A 26,006-nucleotide genomic window follows, 5' to 3' on the forward strand; every position below is an offset into this window, starting at 1 on the left:
ACATTTGCGTATCTAATTTTATTCAAAGTCATACAAATAATTTAGTAGATCAAAAAGAAATTTCATTCAAATAAGTCCACGTAAATTTATACTATTTTCCGACAAAAATTACCTTATTCGAAATATTTGCATAGACTTTACAACTCATCGTCATTTACAAGGAAAACCGATCGAGAGGACCGGTTTGGGACGGGACATAACTCAAATTGTACGAGCTGACGAGCATAAATAAGCTATAAAACATTAATCGTATCTAACCAGCTATTTTCATAAAAAATGATTTTCAAAACATGTCTGAATTCATAGAGGGTAAATGAATATTTTCCCAATATTCGAATTCTTCTTTTTAAATGTACGCTGCAGAAAATTTTAAAAATAGTATCACAGTTTTATTAAATAAATATATTTGATATTGTCTAATGTTTATTTATGAAGCTTTTAAAACTAGAAAGCACAATCGATACAAACAGGATGAATTTAATAATCTTCTTCTGTCATCTTCGTAACTTAATAAGTTTACCTCTGTACACATTATTTAAATAATTACTGTTAAATAATAATGTATACTTTTATATATTATGCTTTTAAAAACAAGAAAAATCTAAACAATTAAAAATAATATAGAAAAATATTTTAACTGGCCGACCCACTACTAAACCAGTTATTGTGAAAATGTTCGTTTTTTTCCGTAAGTAAAGATATTTAAACATTTGAAGTCATTTTTCATAGAAATGGCTGACTAGATACAACTAATATTCTACGATTTATTTATGTTCATCGATCTCTACAATTTGAGTTATTTTCTGTTTAAAAAGCACTTATTCCAATTGTGACATCTCCTTATTAGAAACATTAGGTTGTTAAAAATAGCAAGAGATCAATCGTGAATGACTTGACGTTCAATATCTGGCAATGGCGACTTTTACACATTCAAGATGTAATCGGAATCTTCTCCGATCTCACTTGAATTTTTTTAGCGTTATTCTATTATCGGACTGGGTTTCAAAGAATGGATAGTCAGTTGCCTCGAATAAAATTTCTTGCAGATAAAACGTCAAGTGAAATCTTTCGGATCCTTCCCGATGATTTCTTTTTATAGAGGGCTAAGTTGTCTTTGTTCGGTCGCTTGGTAGTGGTGGCTGCTGGGAGTAGATATTTTGCAGTATCTCTAATAAGCTTTAAATTGCTTGAGATAGGTGCGAAGCTTTGCGCTTCCCTGCTATATTCACTATTATTCTGTCATACACTACACAAAACTCAGGTATTAGCATTTAACACATTCGAGACTAGTGTATTTTGCCAAGATTGTACTTCTAACAAGGGAAAACTACGAATTGGTCACGCACTTTTTGGTCGTTGCCGCGGTCAGATTATAAGCACAGGTAAGTATTAAAAATATGCAAAATATTAGGGTTTTATCTTGTCAGCTGTTTTTATAAAAAATGGCTTTAAGCGTTTACTCATTGGTTCAAATATCAGGGAAGGTGTAGCTAAGAGCATAAGGTCCGAGTTTTGTAATCCGAAGGTCGGGAGGTTCGAATCTCCGTCTTAGATCGCTGTCATATTTATTTCTTTTTTCAAACTCGTTTTTATGTTTTTTTTTTTTCTTTTTCTTTATCCGTCGATGCATAGAAAAGTATATAAGGTTTATGAAATAGAAAATACGAAACATAATATTTAATGAAACCCATGTCTTCTTAGTTAATACATCTCTTTATTAATAATAGATGAGATAAACTATACTTGTAAGTATAAAAATGATTCAAATGCTGTGCCCTTGACTAATGAGAAGATCTATCCCAATATCTAACCGGTGGGTTGTCAGTTTCTAATGTGTTAAGGATGGTACACAGGCAAAAAGAGTTCATTGTCTGCTCTCCACACTTTTGTCATATAATACTACAGGCACCAATTAGTAAATGTGATCGATTTGGCCAATAACAAAAATATTGTGCACTTCCTCATTATAATTATGTTTACGGTATCGTTCTTTCCGAGTGCTAATTCGTAAGCTCTGCAACAGTATTAACAATATAGATACCACTACTTAAAAGTATGTATCTGCTCTATCAAGTACACTACAGTGCCAGAAAAACAAAAATTTTCTTATTAACTCTAAATAGTTTCCTCTTATATTTTTATTATCTTTTTTAGGATTTTAAAAGAAAAATAAGAATAAAAGAACATAAGCTTTAACAGTCCATTGCATCAAAACGGTGCATATAATCTCTTCTATAGTATATGGTTTACATTAAGCCTGTTTTCGGTCCGTTAAGTAGAATATACTAATAACTAGTAGAATATACTAATAAAACAGTTAAATTTAACTAAATTAAATTGTAATTAAATTTTTATATTATTATTTAAATTAAATTAAATTTTATATTATTTGTCTATATCGTAAATAAGATTGATCTAAAATTTAAACGTAGCTTAAATGCGAACTCATAGGTGTAATTTTACTCACAAAACCGGTGACCATTAATCTTTGCGTACCGTATATAGAAGTAAATTCGTTACCATATATTTTATACGCTAATAATTTTGTATCATAGTGTTTTATGCGAAAATTATTTTATTCTCATCATACTCAGTATCTTTGACTGATCACTGCAAGAGCTCTTATTTCAAAACAGTGAGTAAAATAGGTAATACTGATTCCTAGAATAAAATGATACATTATAGTTTGACTACGTTGGTGATCTTACTCTTTGCTAGTTTTTATTTATTTAAGAAGATGAAATCTTTGCAATCGAGCATTCGATGCTCAAGAACAATAGACACGTTGAAAAGAAGGATGGACAGAGGTAATAGACGGCAGAAACAAGAAAGTGTCGCGAACTTTGTAGACTTAAGGAATAGCTAAAAATAATACGCATATTTTTTTTTTAGCTGTGATAATTCAAATTTAAGGGGAGACACTACCTTCCAAAATTCGGTCCTCACAGAAATAACTTAGAAATGGTTAGAAACAAAATTTATTCACAAAAATTAAATAGTTTCTAAAATATTGAAAATATGATAAAATTAACAAAAAGTTTTCAGAAATGTTTAAAAACTGTTATAATAAATGTTATAATAAAGAGGATAACATTTGTTAATCCAAAAACTATGTACATATACCTATTATATTAGTTAATTCTTTGAATGACGAAGCTTGGAGAGTTATTTCACCCATTAATCTTGAATTATCACAGCTCAGAGATAAAAATGTCTATTACTTTTTACTATTCTTTAAAGCTACAGAGTTTCATTCAAATTGTATCTAACCATTCATGACCTTTCCAAACTTGGATATAAAAAGTACACAAAAATTGTGACTTTTGATGTTTTGATTTCTCACAGATCCAGTCCAACTATAGATCTATCAACTTTAAACTCTGTGACAGTCTACTAAGTATACTAAATATACTAAATATGGTAAATCGATATACTCTACGACACGAGTAGAGACTCTTTTGTGGACAAGTTTTGAAAGTTGCATTACTGAATTCACAATTAATAGTGTATTACTAGTTTAGGTTGATTTATTGAAGTGAACTTTATTGAAGTTGAACAAAGTTGCTCAAGTAAAGCACAGTTGTTCCAAATGAGCCGCTCATTTAAATATTTCAGCACTAAAATTTTAAAAAAGTTCAAAAAGTGAACGGCTCAAATGACCATTTACTTATGGTTTCATTATACAAATTTTTATTAGCAATACATAATACGCAATACTAGAACCTTGATGGAAGTCTCTGGCTTATTTCAAGTGATGGATTAGTTTCAAGGCACTATTGTACTAATATTTAATCTTTTAAGTATGCTGCTAACGACTCATTAATTATAGTAGACACAGCATAGATTACCATTACTAATAAAATGTAATCGTCCGGCTACATCTATTTACTCGTTTTCATTCAGATGTGTGTTTATAAATTAGGTTATTATTGTTATAGGATTTGTTATTTTAACACCTTTCTCTCGGTACAACATTGCTTTCAAAGCTTCTCGACATTTTTTTTCATGATTTGCACGCAATAGCGATAGTAATAATAATAACACGGATGGTCACGGCATCATCAATGACAACAGGGCGTGGAATAACGTTTATGCGTGTATATATCTGTTCCATTAAATGGAAATATATACATATACATATACATATATGCATACATATATACGGTACACGTATAGAACGATAATAATATATGTATATATTGTTATATAGTATATTGTCTTTCTAATGTAAGTAAACGTGCACCTACATTATTTATATACTCTGAAATTGTTTTAATTGTACGTTATTCTTTATGACTGACAAAATGTTTCATCAGTCACATTTCTTCAAGTTCTTTGCTACTATTGACTGACTACTATAAAGGACTCTGCAAAATGTGTATTATATTATTCCACATAGCAAATTTTAGACAGATACCAAGGAATACTTTTAAATTCAATGTTCAACGCATTCACCGTCAATTTTATTGGTAAATTTGGTGATAATTTACTAATTAGCAAAGTTATTCAGATGAAGACTTTAATAAAGCTTAATTACCTTTATTTTTAATCTTAAGGATTTAGAATTTCTAGGATTTAAATAACTATGGTTTCTTTCTTCAGTAACAAATCCATGGAGTTATTCGAAGCGAATTTATGCTTAATGAAACCTACTGCTTATTCAAGAGATTTTTATTTCCACTTTTGAATTTGATTATTTTTTATGATTCTTCTAGTAATGTCTTTATTTTTTTTTTGTATATAATATATACTTAGAAACAGCTCAACCCTTTGAAGACAGATCATAGTGTATTCAGATCTTTACAGATCTTAGTATAGTGTTTAATTGAGTTTGGAAACAATGAAAGTGTAATTTATTTACAGTAGGAACTATAACACAAACATGTCGATAAATAGCTATATGGAGAAATAATTCTATATAACGTTTTATTTAAATATTTCACTATTCGACGTGTACAATAAAAATCAGTAATTCTATATTTACACGAAGAAGAAAGAGAGGAGATCATTTTCAGATTCATAAGTGATATAGTACAGAAGTAACTAAAAATTATAACTAAACTTCATGGAAATTAAATTTTTCAATAATGTATTTTATAAACATAGATTATCGAAGTTCTACACAGAAATTCATTAGAATAAGAACAATAATTTCATGTTTGCATTGAACTCACATCCTATAAGGTTATTTATTCATTATCCTTAAATTTCATATAAATACCAATTTGTCATACCTCTGGCATATATTTAATTAAGGAGCTTTTTGGTCGTACAGGCTTAAAATAAATAAGATGTCATTTACATAACAAAGAGAAATAATTGTAACAGGTAATACAGTTTTTCATTTCTAATCCTCTTGTTAATATTTTCAGAGAAACATGGAATATAGAAATATTTGATAGTACTATGATCCTATGAAAAATCTTGACTCTGTAGTATTCAGTTTACAGTTAATTACTTGTAATAAGTATCAATTCTAAGAAACATATATAAATAGTAATTAATTATTATATATAAATATCACAAGCATTATTATTAAACAGTTTCACTAGAGATGTATACCACTTGATTGTACATGATTATAGATTACAATACTATACATATAATATAATATGTATATCATGTGTTGCTATTACTCGTGTCTACTCTTATGGTATTTATTAATACTATCTAAATTTTTCAGGTCGAAACAATTATAATTCTCAAATTCTATTTTATAAATGAAGGATTTACTTAAATACAACGTATTAAAATTTAGCGAATTATACTTGTATACTTATTTTATTGCATACGATGTCAGAAGTTGTTAGAAGTTGTCAGAAGGCCTGATACAAACAAAATCGAGAAAACAAAAACGAGAAACTATTTGCTTTGAAATCGTACTTCAAGGTGCTGTTGAATACTACCAATTTCTTTTTAATTAACAGGAAAAAAGGAAAAGTTTAAAGTAAAAACTATGTATTAATTTCAATATTAATTAATTCTTTCCTCAGAAATATTGAACGTTTCTTTTATCCAAAAAGTACCAGATGGTATTATATTAGGAATATAAATATTGTAATTTCTTACCTCAAAAAGGTATTGAAGAAATAAGCATGAACATCAATTGCGGAAAAGAAATTAAACAAGTCTTCTGACTGCATATAGTTACGCAGAGTGTTCCCTTATATGTGTGATATAATGTAGTACTGACTTTAAGAAGATAATAAACAAACAAACAAACAAAAAAAGCCCAATATAGGTGTACCACGCAATCTTGATAGGGTGTTACCCAATCTTAATACTGACATTCCTGTTGGAGGAGAATTTTTCATTCCTTTTATGTATTCAGAACAAAGTTCTATTTAATAAAGATTCTTATTTTTCTCCTTAACACAGGGTAGATCAACTTTTAAGTGCACATTGCATGTTAAAGATTGATTTTTAAAAGAAATGATTTTGTGTCATTTGTAAGACAAAACGACTGCACATTTTTATTTTTAAAATATGTATCGATGTTCAAAGCTTTGAGTCTTAGTTCTGCATTATATGCTTACATCTTATTATAATCTCGGCATTTTAAAGAATAAGTTTCCTTCATACAATTCATTTCTATCGGAAATATAAATTTTGTCTTGTAAATTCCGCGTAAGTCATAAAACTTCTTGAAAATGCGGCTTGTAATAAGATTGTATTATACCTGTATTATAGCCGTAGAATATGATCATAGCTTTTGAAAATTATGATTAAGAAACGATTAACCATGGACATTTAAGATTTAGGAATATTTATGTGTAATTTGATGTATCTCTTATTAATAATATGTTAATACTAAACTCCTTTCTTGTTTACTTGGTCAGAATAAGGGTCAGTCAAGTTTGCGTGGTGTAGAATTATGTATATATTTTATTTACTATGCATTAGATTGTCCGTTTTCGAATATTTTAAAATTCACTAATTTCGCACACCTAAATATCTAATCATAAAATATCATAGTTCAATTCCAAACTCAGTTGTCAATACTTGAAGATTCCAAATCTTACACCTAACAATTTTTTCAACTCACATAGTTAACACAGGATGTTTCTAAAATTGTAATACAACCAACAAGAAAGTGATTCCAGACGGAAAAATAAGCGAAAATATAGAACAAAATTTTATTTTATGTGGAGTTCCATTTTCGAGAAATTTGAGTTTCAAAGTTCCATAAGTATATCTATATTTATGTAGGAATAATTCATTTCATGTACCCAATATGCCTAACCATCGTTATTCATGTTTGTGTTCATAAGCCATATTGGTCAAGCGTAATATAATTTAAAAAAATAATAAACAGGATGCTTTCAATAATTTATTTGCTTTAATAGTTTACAAAATGCAAAAAGTAACGCTCTTAATATCGTTTTATGATAATGTATAGTTACTTGGTCCTCGAGATTACCAGGTCTGACTTCCTTAAACTTTTATTTTTGATAAAAGTTTTTTATTTTTAATAAAAAAGTATTTTTGATTACTTACAGAATAGTTTATTCTGTATATAACCATAACCCTCACGAATTTAAAGATAATTTCATTCAAGCGTTTCAAGAAATGAAAAATTTGTTCACGCTACTGTACTTCATCGAGCTACATTTTATCTACAATATCAAAGGCGACATTTTGGACACCTTATAGACTAACATAAATAAGTTATTGAATATTAGGCAATGTTTATTATTCTTTAAAATCTTACCATATCTTTACAAACCTTATTTATAAACACAAACAGGAATAACAGTAGTTAGCTAGAATGGCTGAACAAAACAGATTGTATCTATGTGTACGTATATTTAATGAATTTTAATAGTCAGTTTTCTCGGAAACGGTGTTTTATCTAAACAAATTTTGTTCCATATTTTCGACTTTCTTTTACGTCAGGAATCCTCACTTTCGATTATATTACAATTTCAAAAATACCCTGTATTAAGATTTTGTATACTTTGTGTCCTGCAGAGAGACAGTAAACTTAAGAAAAAAATTGATTCAGTACTTATTGCATTAAATTATTATTAGATACATACATGTATCTCATGTAGTATATACATGTTACTTCTCTACTTTATAACTACTATTGTAGTAGTTCTTGCGCATCGGGGAACCCTCTGCGCGTTAGAATTCGAGACAATTAATCTACTTTCTCCACGTTTGATCTGTCGCTGATTTGTAGATGAACGGGCTGTGCATGTTGCCAGTAACGCGAAGAGGTACGATGGTCGTTGGTGGTAGTGGTTGTGAGAAAAGTGACACCGACGATAATAGTAGCTCTAGCTCCTGCGCCTCGGCTGGCGATGGTGGTAACAATAGTGAAAACGCTACCCCTCGGTTAGGTGGCCGCAGTCAGAATAGCGGGGATGAGGATGTGGGTGGCTCTAACGCAAATCTTCGGAAAACGCTGACCGTAGAGCCGCGGCAGTCTCGCGCTCAGGGTATGAGAAAACTCCAGAAGTGTCTGAGCACCACCACCAACCATTACGAGGTGGATGCTTCGTTGAACAGCTCTCGTAGCGCCGATATACGAAGTCATTCATCGATTGGTCCGCAAACCTTTTCGAACTACCAGACTATCCTCTCCAACACCAGACAGTATAACAGTTTCGGTAGTATCATCTAACGAATTATTTTGTTGTGCCATCTTACTATGCGAGCTGTGTAGATCGTCGGTTCTTTTCTGTGTTATTGAATGAGACCAGTTCTATACCTCTTCTCTAACTGCTTTTTTCTTCGTACACAGTATGATTTCATTGGTAGAGTGATTCTTCTAGAGCTAGGCTCGATGCGTGGAGATTGGAATACATTCAAAGGCGGTTTTCTTTCAATATATTTTTTCGGAATTCAGAGGTATAAGAAATGAAGTAAGATTTTGGTGATTTTAAGTGTTTACCAGTTCATTTATCGTCGTATAATTTATTGGTCATCTGATTTATTCAGGGAATTTTAAGTGAATTTTTAAATAATGTTCCAAAGGAATTCTGCTAAAAGCAATGGACATTATCCATGTATAATGTATCAACGAGGTTGTGTTAAATCACACTGTGAAAGTCTAATACAAATCTACTATAATACTAAATTTTATTATTCATTCAATAGTAAAAAGTACCCATAATTGTTATTCGTATGAAATACGAATCATCAATTTTGCAAAATTTCCAATTTCGAATCTTTAAATATTCAAAAGTTGCACATCTTAAATATTTTAAATATAAGTTAGAAACTTCAACAAATTTGATTAAAAGGTAATCTTATTTCAATGGACTTACAAAAAATTTTTCGTATCAAAATTAGTCACTATGCATCTCTTTTCTTTTATATTTTTCTCACTTGAGATGCTAGAATTGTATTTATTCATTCTTTAGAAGCCTACTGTTGATAAATATTAATAACATTGTATCGCTAAATATGTTAATATCATCATTGATATTAAAAAACGAGGCTGAATGCTATTCATTTCATTTGGGTAATGTCCCTTGTAAGTAGGTTCCACTATTGAACAAAAACATAGATACTAAGTATTCATTAGCAATAAAGAAAAATTTTTAAAAAACAGCCAAAATTATTGTTCGACTATTTGTGACTTGAATTATTCAATTATATATAGTGTAATTGCTATATAATATATAAAAATGACTGCATATTTTTAGAGATTAAGGATGAAACCTCATACAAGGAATACCATAATTTACAGTTTCTTGCTTTCGCTTTCACATTGCCTATTTTTCTTAAAAGTTGGAATGCATATTTAACGAATATATGAAAGAAGCCATTGTGTCCAAGATGGTCTTCGTTACTATATTTATTTTCATTGCCTTCAGATTAACAGATACTGTCTGGTCCTTGCTGATATGAGTGTAGATAGCAACACTTTCAGCAGACTCTAACTACTCTGCATCGCATCTTTGTTTCTCAGTTGATCTGTTTCACTCCTTCGTAATCGGAAATCACTTTCTCCTGAAAACACAGAACGGCACCATCATTTGACTTGCGTAATCTCTAATTTTCACTCTGCACTTTTTGGTAAAAAATTCTTCTTCCACATTCTCTATGACTTCCTTCTATGTGCCTAATTTTTCAGTTGGCTTTTTCTCTCTAATAGATGTGGCCTAACGATATATACTTAAATGATCTTCTTCGCTCAATGTATCATGTATGAAACATATTCGAAATACATGGGGTGTTAGTAAAGATCGTTAGTATTTTTTCAAGACTGATTCTATGAACGGTTACAGTCACAATGTGAGTGGATACAGACGCAATGAAATTACAAATAGTTATCATTAAGAAATATGTTTTTTAAATTGATTGAATTCAGTGTGCATTGAAAACTTGAGGAATGACTGTTCACTGTTGATATTAAGAATTAGTCTTGTGAAAATATACTTGGATCATTATTAAAATCTTGTGTGGGCGCACGTACGTGTAGGAAAATGTTTAGAGAATTCAAGGGTGTTCAAGAATGCCTTTCCTTTAGCGAAGTCTGTTTAATCATATTACTGCTACTGGAATTTCCTTTCGTCTTCCAGAGTGTGAATTATTTGCGTTTCTTTCAAATTCATATACAGGGTGACATCGAAATAGATGATCCTATTTTGGTAGCGTATTCTACTTTACATAAGGATGAAAAAAGTCGTATATACAACTACTTAAAGAAAGTATTACACCATTTGAGTACTACTGGATAGTTGTTAAACTATAAAGTTTCATAACTTTATTTAAATTTATTTAACACTGTTGCGGCTAGGAGTAAATTAAAACTTGCATTTTTTACTTTTTGACTCTTTTGGCTGATTTCACTTAAACTACGCCAAGGGGCTCAAAGTCGTCTCTTACATGAAGGATAATCAAGTTCTAAAAATTTTTTGATGTTTGACAACAGTTACAACGTGTAAACAAAAATCTTTGCGATTCAAGCGTATTTGGCGTAGCCACTAGTAGAAACACTTATGTTTTCATAATTCTATGTTTTTCATATATGGTACAGTTTCAACATTTTTCAATCAATGTTTTGTAAAATAATTAACCGAGAAGATTTGTAGTATTTATTGAAAACCAGGATTAACATAGTGAATTACAATAATGAATTACAATAATTACACGCTTAAATTCTGATAGAGTTGTTTCACCTAAATTCCAGTGATCCAGCATCATTATTCATTATCGTGAGGGTCAGTGTAACCAAAACCTGTTGAAACCTATTTAACTTTGATCTTTTCCTTTTAAGAAAATCCTTTCCGTTTCACGAAAATTACAGTACATACTCCTGATTTTATTGGAATTTGAGCGTGTACTACTGTATATAATTATTAATAGTGAATAATAATCTCAGTATTTCTTATTTTCTCCATAGGCTTTTATGTAGGTTTGCATCTTTTCAACACAGAAGATACTAATTTTTTAGTTAATTGCATAGGAAATTTCTAAATCTTCATTCGTTTTAATCTCGATATAGTGTTATTCTACGGGCAATTGGACATTTTTTAGAGTACCATCTCGGATTTTCATGAAATTTAGATATGCTGTAGCCTTTAGCAACATTTGAAGATACCTCGAAGGATTTTTCAAAATCTTGAAAATTGTTAATTTTACAGCTGTCCATAGTATAATAGCAAGCTAGTTATTTACAAAGGTCGGTAAACAGAAGAAGTTGTTGGTAATTATTTTTAGCTACCTAACTAGATTACCTCATGACCTAATGGTGACCTCCCGATTTCATAGAAACAGAAGTGATTGTCGGCTGCATGAATAAGAATTATTGAGACAAATTCTATTCTTTATGAAAATCCAGTTGCTACTGTTGCTAGGACCTTTGTTTCGAAACGGTTTACTAATTCTTTAGGACGTTTATTAGACTGAGGTAACAAACTGATTAGCTGGCGAGCCAGTTGTGCTCTCTTCTTCTACCTTCCAGTTCTGCTCAGATGTAGGGGAAAAGTTTTGAATCTTTCATGTCTACTAAGCGGACCTAAAAGGATGGTTCATAAGGCGACATAAGGCTACTCATCTAGCCACCGAAAGAAGATAAGCAAGTACAGTAGTACACGCTTAAATTTCAATAGAGCTAGGGATTTGTATTGAAATTCTTGTGTAATAGAGGTTGTTCCAGGAAAAAGCTGAAATTTGAATAAGTTACAAATGGTTAAGATTATACTAATCTCAAGATACTGAGTACTGGGGCTGGGTCATTAGAATTTAGATAAAATAACTCTATTGAAATTTCTGTGGTTTTAAGGCATAATGGCTTGAATCACATATTTTTGTTTTCGAGATATTGACGTTTAAAGTTTTTAGCTTTAATATTGTGTAATGGTTTTGTGTCTTTTTGAATTCATATTTTTAAATAGAAAAGTTCTTTGAATATTCGTTCTTCCTGAACATATAACCTCTATATTCTAGACTTGAATTAAAGCCTTAACTCGAAATTTTTGAAAATGCGATATAGGTTATTTTGTCTTATTACACGTCTTTGTTAAATTACACGTCGAGAAGTTCTTTCCTATCATCTCTGTGTATTCCTTTTTAGTACCATTTTGATAAGGCACACAGGTTTCACGTTCTTTTCTTTTGTCGAGATTAATGTCTTCTCTCCTGAAGGCTGTTTAAGCGGTTGTTCACATCTAGCAGTTCAAACATGTGCATGCACATTGAGTTTAAACTAGCCTTCTTTTATTCTTGTATTTATAACAATTATTTCTAATAACTGTAACTATAGAAACTTGTATAAAAGTATGGAAATGTACGTATTAGTTCCAATACTTTACAATAAATTGTATAAAATGAAAAGTAGGTAAAACTAGCAGCTAAGGGTAGTTGTATTTAACTTATAACGTACGCGCGAAATGAAGAGTAATATAGGTACGATGAAACGATAACCGTAGAGAGTGGACGGTATGTCGTGGAAGAAGGAATAGCAGAGTAAGAGCGTAGAGTATAGGAAATTATTTAGGATTATAAGGCAGCAACAGAAGCATTACACTTGAACGCCGTAACAGTTGTCAAACATTAACAAATTAGTACAAATAATAATCTTCTATTTAAGGGAGGACTTCAACTCATGAGCACGATTTAAATACAGTTGATCAAGGGAGTCAAAAAGTAGAAAGTTAAAAATTTAAGTTGGTTCTTATCGCAATTGTTTTGAACGAATTTTAATAAAATTATGGAACTGACGATTGAATGAATAAAATTCATATGAAGTTAAACAACTTTTTGATAATATCCGAGTAATGGATTATATTTTTTCAGTACTGTAGAACAGACTCTTCCTCTACGAGGTATAAACACTTTCTAATGAAGGAATATTTTAACAATGTTAAAGTTTATTTGAAAAAATGTGTCATGAACTGTTGAAAGTGTTTAAAAATCCCTGATGTATTTTAAATTCTGTCACACATGGCAATAATATTTTAGGAGGAAATTACATTAAATTATGGAAGGTATGGAATTGATTCTTTTTGACTGTTTCACTAATTAATGTAATTGTTATTTAGGTAATAACATGTTATTGATAATCGACATGGGTTCCCCAGGGATTTTCAAACATCTTTGACAGTTCATGAAACATCATAAGTTTTAAGCAATCTTAAAATATTCCACCGTAAATGAAAAGCGTTTATATCTCAGAAAGGAAGAGTTTCAGTACCTACGTTTATGCAGTTTTTTTTCATCCTAAGAAAACCTAAAGTACACTATCGAAATGGTATCACTTATTTGATATTACTCTGTACACGTACTTTGGTTTTTCAAATTAGGTCTATTTTATGTTTGAGCTTTAAATTATCTTTAAGAGTGTGAATTGTGACGAACGTGCAATAATTACATAAAATAATCAATTGTTAAACCCAAAATTGTCAGTACAGAACTGATACTATTTAAAGAAAGAAAATTGCTTTGTGCAATTCCTGTATTTACCTCAAAAAACAAAAATAATGAGATATGATACATCAATTCAAGTGAAATATAAGAATGATTTTTATCCTTCCTCTTAAAAGCATTCTATATCTAAAATTTTTTTTGAAGCTTCAGACAAATGTTTATAAATGATAATATCTCATTATTTTAGGTATGTATTTGAATTAATGCTGATATATGGATGCAATAACAAATTACGCTTAGCATTAACGGAGAATAAGAATAGAATTTACTACTGTTAAAAATTGATTAATTTTTATTTGAAATTGTGACTAGCCCCAAGATTGATTAGATACTTATTCGATGGACTTGATGAATGTTGAAATGAATGAAGGATGTTACATTATGAAATGTCCTGTCAAGAGAGATACTAGTCGTGATAGTTGTTGTTGTTGCTGTCGCTGTCGCTGTTATTATTATTGTGGTTGTGATTATTGCTGTTCTTGGTATTCAGTGTTATACTTAAGAAAATTGTTTACCTCTTTCTTTCACACTCTGACTGACTTTCATTAATTCGTAACAAGAATGTTCATATGTCAGAGGATGTGATAGATGTTTGCATGCATGCCCTAACTTCTAAGCGAATGTCCTCTGTTCAATATTTAATTTTCTATTTATTGTTGGGATTGCTGGTCGGGTAGACAAGTATGACAGTTCGTTTCAACGGTCAAGGAGCTCAAGCATGTCTTCGCTTGAGAACATCACCACAGAAACCATCAGCTGCCTTACATTTGCAGATTCTTACACAAAGAAAACCGGTACGTATCAATGTCCTCTACTTAATCATTTTTCAATTTTATTACTATTATTACAATTTTATATTCTATTATTGTGTGCCAAACTGTGCTTTCGTTTCCAAAGATACCAGCCCCGTACCAACACTCTGGATCGGTACGTCTTTAGGATCTATTCAAACAGTGATATTTAATACACCAATTCGTGGAGAACGACACGCTCACCCAGTTGCTGTTTCTTCTTGCAGTAAGTACAACTATTTTGTAATTAAATACAAGATAATTTTGATAACTATTGCAGGCTATAGCTCTGTTCTAAGTAAAGTTATAAAAAAATAGCAGAGGAAAATTTTACATTGTTTAACAATTTCTATCATTCTACCATATGAATTTATAAGAAGTGAATATTTCTTAAACTACTGTGTTTACAATCACCGTACCTTATTATACTTTTCCCATGCAGAGTGACAGGAGGAATCAATTAATAAAAACAATTGTAGGGTTCTTACAAACGCACCGATGTACAGTGGTGCTGGTGTATTAGTCCGAAATTCTCCCGTATTTACGGTTCGTTTCTATCTCCACCAATTCTTGGAACTGGCACCCTTGAGTGACACATGACAAACCAAGTAGCCCATAACGAGCCTAGATGACCTCACTATTCTCTGTCGGGTATCTGTGTCTCATTTGCATTCACAAGGAAAGTTCGATGAGTATTAATTTTAATGAAACTTTGTACAATTATTCTATGGTCCTACCTAAGAATTTTGCCGTACAAAGTAGCTGCCCATACGCACCTTTAAGGGAGAAACTACCCCTTTAATCTAAGTCGCCCTTTTCATTTCGGTGCTTATAGCTCACAAAGTATAAGCGCTATAAAAAAATGTTGCATGCAAAAGTTTTACTGTTTCTCAAGACCTATAAGATGGCTTTAAAAAACTTCCGAAAAAATGAATTGTTTATAAAAATTCAATTTTACCCCCATTTTTTCAAAATTTTTTTAAAGCCATCTTATAGGTCTTGAAAAACAGTAAAACTTTTGTATGAAACACTTTTTCATAGCACTCATACTTTGTGAGCTATAAGCACCGAAATGAAAAAGGCGACTTGGATTAAAGGGGTAGTTTCTCCCTTAAAGATACGTATGGGCAGCTACTTTGTACGGCAAAATTCTTAGGTAGGACCATTGAATAATTGTACAAAGTTTCATTAAAATCGGCGATTAACACTCACCGAACTTCCCTTGTCAGTATTTCTCACTCTACCTTCATACCCGTCCCTATTAAATCGATTCCGAGAAAAAACATTCGAGTATTCCTAGAACTAGGACCACCCTTAATAATGGTCTAGATATGATCCCGACCTACGGATCGTTCATCCGGCAACACTGTACTTGTAAAAGAAATCGAACAGAAGGATGATTTTATTAAATAGTATAACATTTTCTTGTATAATTTATTTCTAACTTCATTTGGAATAGAACTATAGCCTGACTCAATTGTCAAAATCATCTTGCGTATTATTTGTCAAAGAAAAGAATGTATGTATTATAACAGGTACCTTATTTGCTACAGATGGGTCTACTTTCAAACTGAAAGGCTGTATTCTATCGATGTCTTTCTTAGATTGTAATGGAGCCCTGATCCCCTACTCTTATGAGTCTTGGAAGGATGATAGTGTGGAGGGAAGGGAACGTAGCAGTATGTAATTTTTTCATTAGTTATGAAATGTCCTCTACATAATATTTAGTAATTATGTAAGAATTAATTTAACAGCACAAGAAAAACCTCAGGACATAATAATTATCTTTAATAAATATAAAACTGTTTATAAATAATATTATCTATATAATAAAATTGAAATATATATATTTTTTGTTTTTACTAAAGAGAGTCAGGGTAAATGCACAAACAGTCGTATGTCGCCGTTAATGAACGCGCAAATGAGTACTGGAGATGGCTTCGAGGATCGTCAATTTGTTGTACTGGCGTCGGAGAAACAGGCCAGAGTATTAGCCTTACCATCGCAAAATTGTTTATATAGACAACAGCTAGCTGACACTCATATTGTGATTAAAGCAGAGATTACAACTATAAAAGGTACTTTTATTTCATTTATTAAACTTTATATTACTCTACGACAAAATAGACAACTTTCTTCCTCTTTTTTGGTGAGATTATATTGAGATTCTTTATATGTCTAGACATGATATCCAGTTGTGACATCCAGACATATAGAAAATTAAATTGATATGTGACAGAACTAGTGCTTAACGCAAAGGATTAATACATATATTTCTACGTGAATGCACGGACTTGTTAGGAGACGATATTATAGTAATTTATTGCATTACACATAATAATATTCAAAAATCTTGTCAGCATTGGTGTTTACTTTAAGGTGTTTAATTTCACATCTGAACGCATATTAGGGATTTCCGTCACGATAATTTTGCATAAAAAACTATAAGTCAAAATGATATGCATGATAAAGTTGACTTCCTATACAGTTTCTAAGAAAACTAATTTAAAATTTTAAGCAAAGACACAATTTACAGAACTTACTGACTTACAGAAGATACAATTTTGTGTGAAACTTCGATATTGGAACTACTAATTTGAGAAACTTTTAACGTACCCACCCCAATCAACGTTGTCAATTTTAGTACCTCTTTCATACACATAGCTGGTATTCCTCAAAAAACAATGAAATCATTGGACCATGAAGTCTATTAGTGTACATATCCATATTTATGTCTGGACTCTAAAGTCAGAGTGTATTGAATTACACTTTCAAAATTTTAAAAGAGAGCAAATGTAAGGTGCAAAAAGCTTGTAACTTTGAAAGTGCTAGAGACATATGTATGTGTACTTTCTTAAATGCAGACAAAAGTTTATGATTTCTGTATTTGAAAGTGAAATTATATGTACATTGGCTATTCTTACGTTGGGTAATAAGAAATAAGTTGGACTTGACACTGTTCGACACTGTAGCAGTGGTCACCGTAATGTGCTTTTAAAAGAGAAACTTCCGAAGGCGTGTCTGCAACTTATTTATTGTCATGTTTTAATGAAAAAAAACACAGCAATATATACGTACTCATTCGAATACTTACATATTTTTAAAAAATAGTCAAATTTAGAAAAAAGATACCAAATTTCACGTTTTCTTCGACTTCCTGACTGAACATAACCCCTTAATACACTTTGACTCCAAGGTCCAGATATGCTTTCAATGGAGACATAATATTTTAAATTCCTCAGTAAATTTTTTAGCGCGTTCAATACTGATGATGTCATAAAACATCAAGCGAAGTGAACGGTTTGTACAGATGATGGATGTCTTAATACGCGGTAGAACTTTCAAAAACGTTCCGTACTAAATATGTTAATGAGTTAGTCTAAGTATAACTGAGTAAGGTATAACTGTAAGAGCCATAGGTCCCATGATCAGTTTAGTGTTGTGCTAATGTGTAATACCACTGGACATGCATCACTTGGGAGTTCTATGATTAACATAATACTATTACATACAATTATAATTATAGTTAACACAATAGTGTAACAATATTGTTCTCTGTTCTCAGATAACGTTTGTCTCGTCTGTTATGTATCAAATGGGCATGTAGCTACTTATAGTCTACCAAGTCTGAGACCACTAATAGACGTCGATTTCTTGCCCCTCATAGATTTAAGGTAAGAAGAATAATTATTTTGTTGAACTAGCTTCGTGGCAGTTAACACAGCTAACTAATAACTACATATATTTGCACACAGTATAATAACGCACTATATGTTATGGCAACATTGCAACACTGCAACACTTTATATTTAAATGAAAGTAGTATGACAGTCATTTCATACTTATACAATTACTTCTTTACTGTCTATACTTCTCATTGACTGCTTTTGAAATACATATAATATAAATATAGTATAAGATGTTACTAATTTCGTAACAATATTTAAATAAGGGAATTAAGTAATCCCTTAAGTAAAAGTCGAATGAAAAAATAGATTAATATTCATTCCTACAAAGTTTCGCCTCAAGAGGACTAACTTAAATATAATAAAAAATTATTTATAAAATTTTCTTGCTTTTTTTAAATTTGTTAATATGTGTAGACCAAAATTTATTATTTATTTTCTTGAATTATTTTCGACTGCTAATTGAACAACACCTTAGTCCTCCAGTTCATACCTATACTTTTTTCATAATGTAATTAATGCTCCAGTTCATAACTACATTTTCTCATAATGCAATTAATGCTACTAAAATGTCTTCTTTTTAGCGCTCTTTATAGAACAATCTATAGCAATTAAGTTAGACATTTGGTAATAAGATTACATTTAAGATTTATAAAAGACCTGTTCGGGTCAGGGTTCCAAAAGGATAGAGCATTGGAAGCTTAGAGCCATATGGAAAATGTAACTGATAAAATCTGACTGGTCTATTAAGCTTCAATTCTGACTTACAGTTAGCTAATGTTTATGAGACATGATAATAGCTTATTTGTGAATATAGGAGCTATAATTCGAACCTACATGTATATTATTACATTTGTTATGATGAGGTATCAATAGCTCCAAGCTCAATTCTTTGAAAGCCACAAGTCTCAAACTCTTCAGGTCTCAAATGAATGAGTCTCATTTACAGCATGTAGTTTCATTTCTATCATAAGTAACAGATTCGTTAACCCTTAATATGCTAATAGCATGTATTATGTACAAATCTTATAAAAGCACTTTTACTGCACTGATTCTCTTTTGCATAGTTACTTGTAACTAGATACCAGTACATCAAATCGATAATTTTTCTTTCTGAAATAATAGCAAGTTTGCATCTGCAAGTTTTACTATCTTTTATGTAGCATTTTTACTATTTTACAAATATATGTGAATGAAGGAATATTCATATCCTGATTAGTAGCGTAATTGATGATATGATTAATAACATGGTTTACAATGATTTTAATGATAAATATTTTAATATTTCATATGGTATGAAGAATTTTATTTTTGTGAAATAAAGTAGTACTATGACCTATACGTCTGATTTATCTGGAAACGTGTAAATATCTCGAAAAACATGATTAATAAGAAAAAATGTTCCATGGAGAACACATGATTCCGAATATTTATTTGACCCTACAATGATTAAGTTTTTAAATAGAAACTTATACTTGTTATTGCATACTTTTATAATTAGATGTCTTGTACTACTATGCAGAGAGTCAAAACGGGAGTTGTGACCGGAATTCTTGACCAGTTATAACCTCTCAACAACCAGTAACCGTAATAAGAGGTGACCGAAATTCTGACTGAATTTTGGCCAGAAGTCTGTGACTGCTTGGTAAGAGAAGGATTCTGAGAAATTTTGAGAGAGAAACAGTCACGGTCAGGGCTTGGGCCTGGAGTCGATCCTTACAATCGACACAGCTGGACTAGGACGCTCACACTCGAGCTCGATACCCGAAAACAACAGGGGCTCATGAAAGATAAGGGAAAGATGAAGTCGAACAAATCAAGTTCCTTATTTGCTATCGGATTTTCCCGCAAGTAGCACCAATCAATCTCTTGCATTCTCCCGATGAAAATGGTATGAAATACGACATGATTCCGATTATTTATAATAAAGATATCTAAAACTTGGTTTGTAGAAAGGTTTGGGATAGGGCGTGTAAAATTTTCCCTTCTACAAATCAAGTTTTATGTATTTTTATTACAAATAATCGGAATCGTGTCATGTTTGGTACCATTTTCACTAGGAGAACACAAGGGATCGATTGATGTTACTTACGTGAAAATCCAATAGCAAATAAGAAATTTGTCTTTCTACATTTCTTAATTCCTATTTCTATTCTTGTCTTTTATAGGCAAAATTCTGGTTAGAAAAAACAAAGTAATGGAGATATATGTTATAATATAACATGATTCCCTATGATGCCGTTAGGTGCGCAGTGGTCTGGCATGAGAATCCCCAACACCCCCTCTCGAGAGCTGGATCGATGTCACCCGTCCATCACTCTGACGCCAAGGCTGGTCAAGCACCGTCAGTGTTTTACCTTCGACAGTCCTTTTGTCAGTACATCCGCCGACGTCTTGCCGTTGATAAGTACTCCAGTTTAATCTCTCCGGACGCGAGCGCCTCTCGCACGAAGTGGTGTCGTACGTAGATGTTTGGTGCGGCTATGGAATACCGGGTTTCCGGCCAGTCGTTGAGCTCCAATGTTGTCATTATGCAACAGTATGGTCGACGAGTTAGCGATGCTCCTTGGAGGCTTCGGTCAGCGCCATATATTCAGCCTCCGTTAACGATAGCGCCATGGTCCGTTGCTTCCTGGATTCCCAATTTAAAGCTTCGTCGTTTATTGTGAAGACGAAACCCGTGTACGACCTGCGGTTGTCGACGGATGCCGCCCAATCGGCGTCCGCGTAGCCGGTCAAATTTCCGACGTATTTCCCGAATGCGATTCCCACGTCGGAGGTATCTTTTAAGTATCGCAAGACTCTCTTCGCTGCCTGCCAATGTTCCTTTCCGAAGGTGTCGTTGTACTGGCTCAGTACGCTCACCGCGTGCGATATGTCGGGACGTGTGGCTACCAACAGATACATGAGCGTGCCCACGAGCTCCCTGTATGGGGGTTTTTCACCGTCGTCGTTGAACCAAGGGCTCGATTTTGTCAGTTTCATTCCGGATTCAATTGGTGTGGAGGCAGACCTGCAGTCGGACATCCCGAAGTGATCTAGGATATCCGCGACGTATCCCTTTTGTCTCAGGGTCATGCCGTGTTTTCCTCGAGAGAACTCGATTCCAAGACAGTACTTAATGTCTCCCAAGTCCTTGACGTCAAAAGACTTCTGTAGGAAATTGTAAGTCCTGTCGATCTCGTCCGGGTTACGCGATAGAATCACCATGTCGTCTACGTAAACAATGATCAGAAGGAGATTGTCACCCGCGCCCTTTACGTAGACGCTCTGATCTCCGACCACTGGTTTAGCCCCGAATTTTGCTAGCTCCGCGTCTAAGCGCTCGTACCAGCAACGACCGGCTTGCTTCAGACCGTATAATGATTTCTTCATTCAGCATACACGGTCCTGAGTTAGTAGACCTAACATCTTCTTGGCAGCGGCGATGATTTTCGGTGGTGCACACTTTCTTTGCACGATGAACTCCAGAATCTCCGTAGTGTGGTGTGGAATCTCCATGAAGATTTCTTCCTTGATGACTCTGTTGAGATATGCGGTTGTAATGTCGAACTGTCGGACTGATGGTGAGTCGTATCGAACTGAGTCGTGCCACGGGTGCAAAAGTTTCGTTACAGTCCACACATGGTCTCTGAGAAAAACCTCTAGCAACGACTCTGGCTTTCCTCCTGGTGATATCGCCGTTCGCTTCGTACTTGTTCCTGAGAACTATACGGCTTCCGATTACAGCCTTGTTTTCTGGCCGGGCCACTATGTCCCATGTTTCGTTCTTCAGGATGGAGACGAACTCATTCGCCATCGTCTGCATCTATTCGTCCCTTCTGGAACCTGAAATTGCGGATGCAACTGGAACTTCGTTAGCGTCGCGTCGCGTACCTGATAGATCTTTCTCGGTCTGCCTCGTAGTCGCGTGCGAATTATTCGAGATCTTCCGGAAGCACGTCCGGATTGTTGTTCTTCAGGTTCCTCTTCGGAGCTCGAGAAGTTTTCGTCCGGTCTGTCCGGACCGTTCTCGACGTGATCGTCGTTTCTCGGTGTTTGAGCCATCTCGATTTCGATGAATAAGTCGATCCTTTCGGGTTCCGTATGTGATTGGTCCTCGTCAAAGTTTATACTTCGATTTGAGTAAAAGTCGTGATTGTTTTTCGCTTTGTCACGACCTGTCTTCAGAAATCTGAAATTGCGCGAGATTTCGACCTTTCGCTCTTCAGGGATCCAGAATCTGAGACCTTTGGCTTGTTCGGCGTATCCAAGAAAGATGTTCTTTTTCCCACGAGGATCGAACTTCCCTGCATTTGTCGATCGAATCAGGCAATATGTTTCTCGTCCGAACTCTCTCAATTCGCTGACGCCCGGAACTTCTCCAGTCCACGTTTCGTGTTCGCCCGTCCAGACGACTTGTTGGACATCTGTTTCTAAAATAATTCGCTGTACACACAGCTTCTGCCCAGAATAAAGATGGGAGACCTGACTGCGTTAGGAGACATCTGGCGGCCTCCACAAGTGTGCGGTTTTTTCGTTCCATCACTCCGTTTTGTTCGGAATTGTTAGGCGACGTTGGATCCCGAAGTCCTGCAACAGCGTGTCGAACTGGGTATTCTTATATCCTGTTCCGTTGTCAGATGACAAGAACTTTATCTTCTTACCTCTCTGCGTCTCTATTAGTGTCTTGAAATTCTTAAATTCCTTCATTACTTCGTTCTTCTGGCGAATAAATTTTACTTCGCACCATCCGGTCTCGTGATCGATAAAAGTAACGAAATAACGCGCATTCCCGTCCGAGGGTACGCGCATGGGACACTGCAGACGTCCGAGTGTATCAGTTCGCCGGGTTCCGTTTTCCTATCGGATCTTTTTGGAAAGGGGGTACGCACCATCTTCCCTTGCAGACATACTTCGCATTCCGGGTTTGCTTGTGCATCGTCGACGTCGATTCCCCGTATCGTTCTGCCTTTTAACGCCTCGCGCAGGTCCTTAAAATTTAAATGTCCTAAGCGAACATGCCAGTCCATAAGGGACCCTTTTCGCTCGTTTTCGGTTTGGGCGATTTTTCCTTGCTCCGCGCGATACGACTCGCTAACGTAGTATAACCCGTTTATGCGGTCGGCAATAAACAGCATGTTGTCGTTTTTGTCAGTTACGCGAGCGGAAGTCTTGTCGAAGACTACGGCCCCTGTCTACGATTTTCGCTACCGATAACAGATTGGTACGCAGGTCGGGCACGTACAGGGTGTCGCGCAGATCGAAATTTTTATTTCGGCCGTCGGTGTTCGTTACGAAAGGTACGACGCCCCTCGCCTTTATCGTCGTCGTGCAATTGTTCGCGAGTTTCAACTCGTCGAGGGAATTTGACTCTACGTGCGAGAAACTGTCTAGGTTTTTGTACATATGAGGTGCATCCGCTGTCTAGACATCACGGTCTTGTCGCTGTCACGTCCTGCCTCACGCGTGAATTTACATGAATTCGTCCCCGATACGATACAACGAGGCGTTTTCGTTTGCTCTGTTCGCGTTATACTTGTTATATTTCCGGAGCGCTCTACATTCCGTCGCTTCGTGGCCCGTCTTTTTACAACGGTAACATTTGATTGCACGCTCTTTTTCGGTCTTTTCTGATTTGTTCGCGGGTTTTCTATCGTACTTTCGTTCGGCGGTCATGGCGTTCTGCGTCGCGTCGCGTCGCATCGCTCTCCTCGATGATCTTTATTTGCAATGCGCTCGGATTCGGCAATTCGTCGTGGGACTCTATGGCACAACGGAAATTCTCGAAACCGACTGGCAAACTGTACAATAGTAATATCGACAATAAATCGTTGTTAGTTGTCACGTCCATTTCGCCGAACTTATCGACGGCGTCAGAGAATTTTCGCAAGTGATTACGCACGTCGTCGTTTTCTCCTATTCTTTGAAGCACGATTTGCTTCAGGAGTGTCGCCTTCCGCGCGGGTCCTCTCGATTGATAGATTGATTCTAATTTCTGCCACAACTCATGTGAGGTAACACAGTCCTTTGTCTGTTTCAATTCTGAAGGTTGTATTGTCAGGATTATGTCCGATATTGCGTCGTTGTCGCGCTGTTTCAATTCCGAGATGGCCACGGCGTTTGCCGCTGTCGCTTCCGGCTTGACCTTCTCGCCGGATACATAGCCCCACGTGCGATGCTTCACCAATAGAGCCCTTATGTGAATCTTCCATGTGTCGTAATTGTCCCTCGACAATGGTTCGAAACGCATCACGTTCGACGTGGTCATCCTGTCCTGTGTTTTCACTTTTCGTCTTTCGGTTCAGTCTAACCTCAAATCGCGCCCGTCGCGGTGCACTCGCGGTTTTACGTTTTTCGTCGCACCTCGAGCGCAGTGGCGTTCTGGGCCCATAACCTGTTAGGGAAGGGTTATGTGAGCAAAATGAATAACGCAGACCGCTACTCAAGACTCGACAAACAGTGGAAAACTATATTTGAACAATGAGAAATACATGTTGCGCGTATCGTGGTTGTTACGAGATAGATGAACGCTGCTTGCAAGAGAGGCCGCGGCAGCGCTCGAAGACACAGCAGTGATTCCCTATGATGCCGTTAGGTGCGCAGTGGTCCAGCATGAGAATGTGATGTGAAGGCATCCGCAACATTTCCAATAATAGTCAATCGGTGAATGATTACAATTATCATAATTACTCGGTGGAAGAATCATGATTTTCGGTGGAAGAAAATCTGCGAGACCAGGAAGCACAGTAGGGAGTCTCGACTCTCGACCACACTTAAGATGCTACGGGTTAACATGTTCCACGCGCGACAGGGTAGATCTATCGAGTTGAGCCCGTTTCCCCGGAGAAGTATTGACCCGGCGGTGCTGCCGCGCGCTAGCATACAAACGGACAAAACTTTTTCGACCATTTTTTTACCCCCGCACGCAACGTGTTAAACCGTGCCTCTTGAAACTGATACGAAGAGACTGTGGTAAGAACGGCAGGCCTAAATCTTCCACCGAAAATCAGTAAACTTTTACGCGTAATATCTTAAAAACTATTTGAAAAAAGGTGTATACATTAATGTTTGCTGAATTCGTCTTGAAACATACTATCTTGAAACATACTTTCATATCTCTGTAAACAATAATCATAAAAAAAAATTGTTACGGCCAATAAATCAGCCCCCTCTTGCCATTCAATTTCATATAAAAACTTTTTTCGTATCTTTAATAGGTTAGCAAATAATCGACTGTCCAGGATTTCGTGGGACATACTGTATATCCCTAATTCTTATATCTTTTTCACCAAAAAATATACACTTTTCCATTTGTTTAAGAATTCTTGCTCAAAATTTTTGTACATTTTTGGTATTAATAGTTCATACACGTTTATGATCCTTCGTAGTTCATTCACCGAGTCTATATGTATACTATTGCTAAAATATCCAGCGAAAACATTTTTCTTATCAACCTTATTTTTCGAGATATTTACACGTACAGAGATACTATATACAGTACTGTCCGCAAAACGGCCGAGTTTCAGGCCCCGCAAAAGGCTCGCAACTATCCCCACTACTCAGCGGAAGTCCTCTCATCGAGCGACCGAGAGAATTCTTACAGCGATGATCTATAAATTTTCTGTGTGCTACCGAAGTGTCACATGCCAGGAAAAAGACAGAA

The 26,006-nt window shown here is 34.5% G+C and overlaps 1 protein-coding gene across 10 annotated transcripts in view; it reads left to right on the forward strand.

Moving 5' to 3' along the window:
• Positions 1-26,006, forward strand: part of Tomosyn (syntaxin-binding protein tomosyn) — a 144,105-nt gene that overhangs the window by 107,359 nt on the left and 10,740 nt on the right. For 5 of the 10 annotated variants that reach the window (XR_013002763.1, XM_076386496.1, XM_076386498.1 and 2 more), the window contains 5 exons: positions 14,553-14,678; positions 14,782-14,901; positions 16,229-16,354; positions 16,544-16,753; positions 18,241-18,349. Coding sequence is in view for 9 of the 10 variants with exons in the window: in XM_076386496.1 (XP_076242611.1) it covers positions 14,553-14,678; positions 14,782-14,901; positions 16,229-16,354; positions 16,544-16,753; positions 18,241-18,349 (691 nt within the window). In the remaining variant the exon portion in view is untranslated. Of the gene's footprint in view, positions 1-8,185; positions 8,445-14,552; positions 14,679-14,781; positions 14,902-16,228; positions 16,355-16,543; positions 16,754-18,240; positions 18,350-26,006 lie in introns of all 10 variants that reach the window. The other 5 variants (XM_076386497.1, XM_076386503.1, XM_076386505.1 and 2 more) reach the window with 3 other exon arrangements.

The sequence above is a fragment of the Calliopsis andreniformis genome, chromosome 10, assembly GCF_051401765.1.
Source record: "Calliopsis andreniformis isolate RMS-2024a chromosome 10, iyCalAndr_principal, whole genome shotgun sequence".
Taxonomy (NCBI): domain Eukaryota; kingdom Metazoa; phylum Arthropoda; class Insecta; order Hymenoptera; family Andrenidae; genus Calliopsis; species Calliopsis andreniformis.